A 4,150-nucleotide genomic window follows, 5' to 3' on the forward strand; every position below is an offset into this window, starting at 1 on the left:
TAATCCAATTCTCCATCTATTTATTATGTACTTTTTTAGGGTTTGTAGACATCAAAAGTTGAGGTTTTTGCATGAGTATTGAAGTAAAGACAGTTGTTCAATTAAGACAATTTGTGATTTGTCCATCTGATCAAAATGACCATTACCATGAAGAGTTAACCTGTTTTATAAATTACTGAAAGCTTCCAAAATAAATGATAGTTGCATACCTTCCTAGGCAAGGATTTCCTAACTTTCAAATTGTGTTTACTATGCCAATCTTATTTTTTTTTACTTAGCTAAAATTGTATGGTTCTAATCTAATTGCTTTCAAATTTTCCATGAGTTAGGGTTGGAAATATTCAAAGGTCCAGAATTTCACTGTAGAGCATGACCAGAAATTGCTCTGTCTCTCTTATCTCAAAATATAATTGCCATGTTTTATTGAGAATAATTATCCTGCTTACATTCTAAAAATATCATTCTAACTTCTGCCTAGAGAGTGAATCAGATAGTAAAAATGGGGGAGGGGGAGCTCCCGGCGACCCAGTGTCTTGATGCTTCCAGGTGCAATGAGCTTCCTCAAAAGTTTCCTTCCTCCGGGCCTGGCCGAGGGGCTGTGGCAGCAGCTGCCCGACACCGAGGCTGTGCTGGACAGCAAGGGCCTCGGCACTGGCACCCTGTACATGGCGGAGAGCCGCCTGTCTTGGTTGGATGGCTCTGGATTAGGATTCTCATTGGAATACCCTGCTATTAGTTTACATGCTGTGTCCCGAGACCTAAATGCTTATCCGCGAGAACATTTGTATGTTATGGTGAATGCAAAATTTGGAGAAGAATCAAAAGACTCAGTGGATGAAGAAGAGGAGGAAGACAGTGACGATGATGTTGAACCTATTGCTGAATTTAGATTCGTGCCTAGTGATAAATCAGCCTTAGAAGCAATGTTCGCTGCAATGTGTGAAGGCCAAGCGTTGCATCCAGATCCTGAGGATGAAGATTCAGATGATTATGATGGAGAAGAGTATGATGTAGAAGCACATGAACAAGGGCAGGGGGACATTCCTACATTTTATACCTATGAAGAAGGATTATCCCATCTAACAGCAGAAGGCCAAGCCACGTTGGAAGGAATGCTTTCTCAGTCTGTGAGCAGTCAGTATAACATGGCTGGGGTCCGGACCGAGGACTCGATAAGAGATTTCGAAGATGGGATGGAGATAGATGCTACACCCACAGTTGCTGGGCAATTTGAGGATGCGGATGTTGATCACTGAAAATGGCTTTAAGATTCTGCCCGTAACTAGGAGATCTGGTGCCCTCTACATAGTGGAGCTGGGGTTTATGGAAGATTTTCCTTCTTCAAAACTCACCCGAACCAGTTCTTTTCTTGAGACAGACAATACTGTGATAGTAAGTTGTCACCAGCAAAAGAAACTAAATTAACTAAGAGCATTTGTAGTTATTGTTGACCCTTAAACTTTCTGAATCTAAGTACCTCAGACTAGACCCATAATTTCTCTCTTTATAAGCTAGCAGGCCTGCATGGTGAACATGCACAAGAGCTTGGAGGTGGAAGTAAACTCATTGGGGAAGGGAGAGACCGAGACTTCATAGAAATCTTAGCTTCTCTGTTTATTTTCCTTAGGGGCAAAGATCTTTTATTAATTTAAATGAGGCCCAGATTATTAATTAAGGCATCTCTAGGGAGTCTCTCCTAAAACATCCAGCCACCCGTCTTTGGGCATCTCCTTGCACCATGCTTCGCCAGTACAATTCCAGTCTGTCATCGTCTTCAGCCTTTTACAGGGTCATTTTCTGTAAGAACACATGAAATTGGGATGAACTTCTCAATGTACTTCATGAGAATGGCTTTGTCTGAGTAACAGCGAAACAAATAAATCTAGGTTTTCTATATGAAAAAAAATGGGGAAGGGGAGGTGTTATTTTTAAATTTTGTGCTCTTACAAACATCAAGTTTCTCGACCTAGGAAGATTTTATATTTCTAAAGAAAGAGTTGTGCATTTCTAAAAAACTTACATTGGAAGTTAAGCCCACAGTAGCAGGATTTTCTTTAGATCAGTCATGAATATCAAATTCCTTTAAAAGGCATCCTAAATAATAGGAACTGTGAGTTTTGTTAAGTAATCTTAAAGCTTTGCTTCCTGAAACAAGGATAAGATAATGATGTTTCTGTATTTTGCAATTGAATATGAAAATTTTCTATATATAAATAAAAAGGTGACTAAAAATTTACTCAGTCAGAATAGAATAATATACTTTCTTGTAATACCTAGAGATATGAACACCCTTGCTTTTTCTGCTGAATGGAATGTTCTTAAAAATATCCCCTGTTATAGAGTTAATATATATTCTCCATCACCCTTCAGAAATTGTTTATGAAAAAAGTATTTGATTATAGAAGAGAAAAGAAAGAACAATAATTAAAGAAGCTATTATAATCATATAGGTAAAACATTACTTTGGTTTGGACTAGTTTATAGAAAGTGGAGAATAAAAAATTAATGACAGCATACCAATTATTCAAGGTATTTAAGTGAGTCTTCATTTCCACCTTTATCTCCTTTGTTAATTTGAAAAAGTTATTGGAGAGAAGCCATACAGAAAACTTTATTATCTTCTTATTCTATTTTACTTTCACAATCAGCACATTTTTAAAATTTCACACTTGTGAAAATGTTGGTCCGTATCATCACAGCTTAGACTCATGAGGCCCTTAAACCTGCCGGCACTTCCTCCACTCCTCGCGTGTTCAGATGTAAAAAGAGGGAGGGATCGTGTTAACCAGTTAATCGTGGACTTTTCCTCACTGTAGCTGCCACACTTCAGTAGGATGGTGCGTCATGATATTGATCAGGGCCTTAAAACATCAGTGTTGGCGCTCAGATGGTAAGAAATATTTCTACAGCTGCCCTCCTCTGGATTCACAATCTCTTTGACTCTATGTGATTTACAACCATACAGACTAGAAGAGTTGGGGCTGAGTGACCCAAAGGCCATAGTGAATTTGTGAAATACAAGCTCACTGCTGGTTGTCTCTATGGCAGTGACTAGAAATATTCATATTAACTCCTATTAGTAATTAAGGCAACTGCAATTGAGTTATTGCGACAGGCTGTTTGCAGGCCAAATATCCTAGTGTGTAACCATCTGCCACAAGTGTGAAAGGTTGCCAACCTATTAAATTAGGGCAATCATATGCATCAGCAGGTCTCCTTCTTCCCTGATTGCCAACATATTGGTTCAAATGCTACTTTTCATTGAAATGTGGCACTTAGATATTCTGGGTGGTCAAACAATACATCCAGTAGCTTATCTCGTTGCCCTTGAAACTGAGTCAAACTTTCATCCAAACTGTAAGGCAGTGGCTTTGTAACACATTATTGCTTTCTCATAATAATAAAGTTAGTTGTTCTCAACCCCACTCAGGAACAGTAGTAGGAGTAGTGATATCATTAAGGCAAGGGGATAGGGGGGGCGGGAAGGGGGAGAAAAGAGGAACCAATCATAAGGTTGAATATAGAGGCTCCTCCCCCAAATAACAGAAATGTGGATGACTGGAGACAACGGACAATGAAATATACTACATAATAATAATAATATATAACTGAACAAGGATCCACGAGGGTGAAAGGATGGGGGAAGGAGGTGAAAAAATGGAGCTTACACCAGGGGCGTAAGTAGAAAATGTTTTGGAAATGATGATCAAGCCTAGGTACAAGTGTGCTTGATTCAATTGATGGATCAAATATTACAAGAGTTGCAAGAGCCCCCAATAAAATGATTAAAACAGAAGTTTACAAAAGTATTGAAAGTGAAAACATCAATTATGTTTTCATATATGTATATGAACACCATTTTTATTCAAATAAATTACCATTATGAGATTAATTGAATTTTATACTAACTTTCTATAATATTCAACATGATGAGTTATTTTTGCCATTACTAAAAATTCTGCTAGCTTTGTTTGTTTTTCCATGAAGCAGTGTTTGAAATTCAGGAAATTATATTGAAAGTTTTAATTTTTTAAAGCCTTGTTTCATTATGACAGGTAGAGAGGAAATATCCTGGAGTTATAAAATCTATGTTATTCATCTCTAGGAAAAGAAATTGAACTCACAGTGAAAAAAGTGTGCTAAATATAGC

At 37.7% G+C, this 4,150-nt stretch overlaps 1 protein-coding gene across 3 annotated transcripts; it reads left to right on the top strand.

Moving 5' to 3' along the window:
- The first annotated feature begins 536 nt into the window (after positions 1-536).
- On the top strand, positions 537-1,313 carry LOC142425618 (methylosome subunit pICln-like). 3 transcript variants are annotated; one of them, XM_075530924.1, is made up of 2 exons: positions 552-1,022; positions 1,188-1,313. In XM_075530924.1, the coding sequence occupies exons 1-2, from the start codon at positions 552-554 to the stop codon at positions 1,254-1,256; spliced, it is 540 nt and encodes a 179-aa protein (XP_075387039.1). In that variant the 3' UTR covers positions 1,257-1,313. The 3 variants fall into 3 exon arrangements, with proteins under 3 accessions (XP_075387038.1, XP_075387039.1, XP_075387040.1); XM_075530925.1 differs by having other exon boundaries at positions 552-810; positions 1,021-1,313; XM_075530923.1 differs by having other exon boundaries at positions 537-1,313.
- Positions 1,314-4,150: the final 2,837 nt, after the last annotated feature.

This window comes from Tenrec ecaudatus, chromosome 14 (assembly GCF_050624435.1).
Source record: "Tenrec ecaudatus isolate mTenEca1 chromosome 14, mTenEca1.hap1, whole genome shotgun sequence".
NCBI classification, from domain to species: Eukaryota; Metazoa; Chordata; class Mammalia; order Afrosoricida; family Tenrecidae; genus Tenrec; species Tenrec ecaudatus.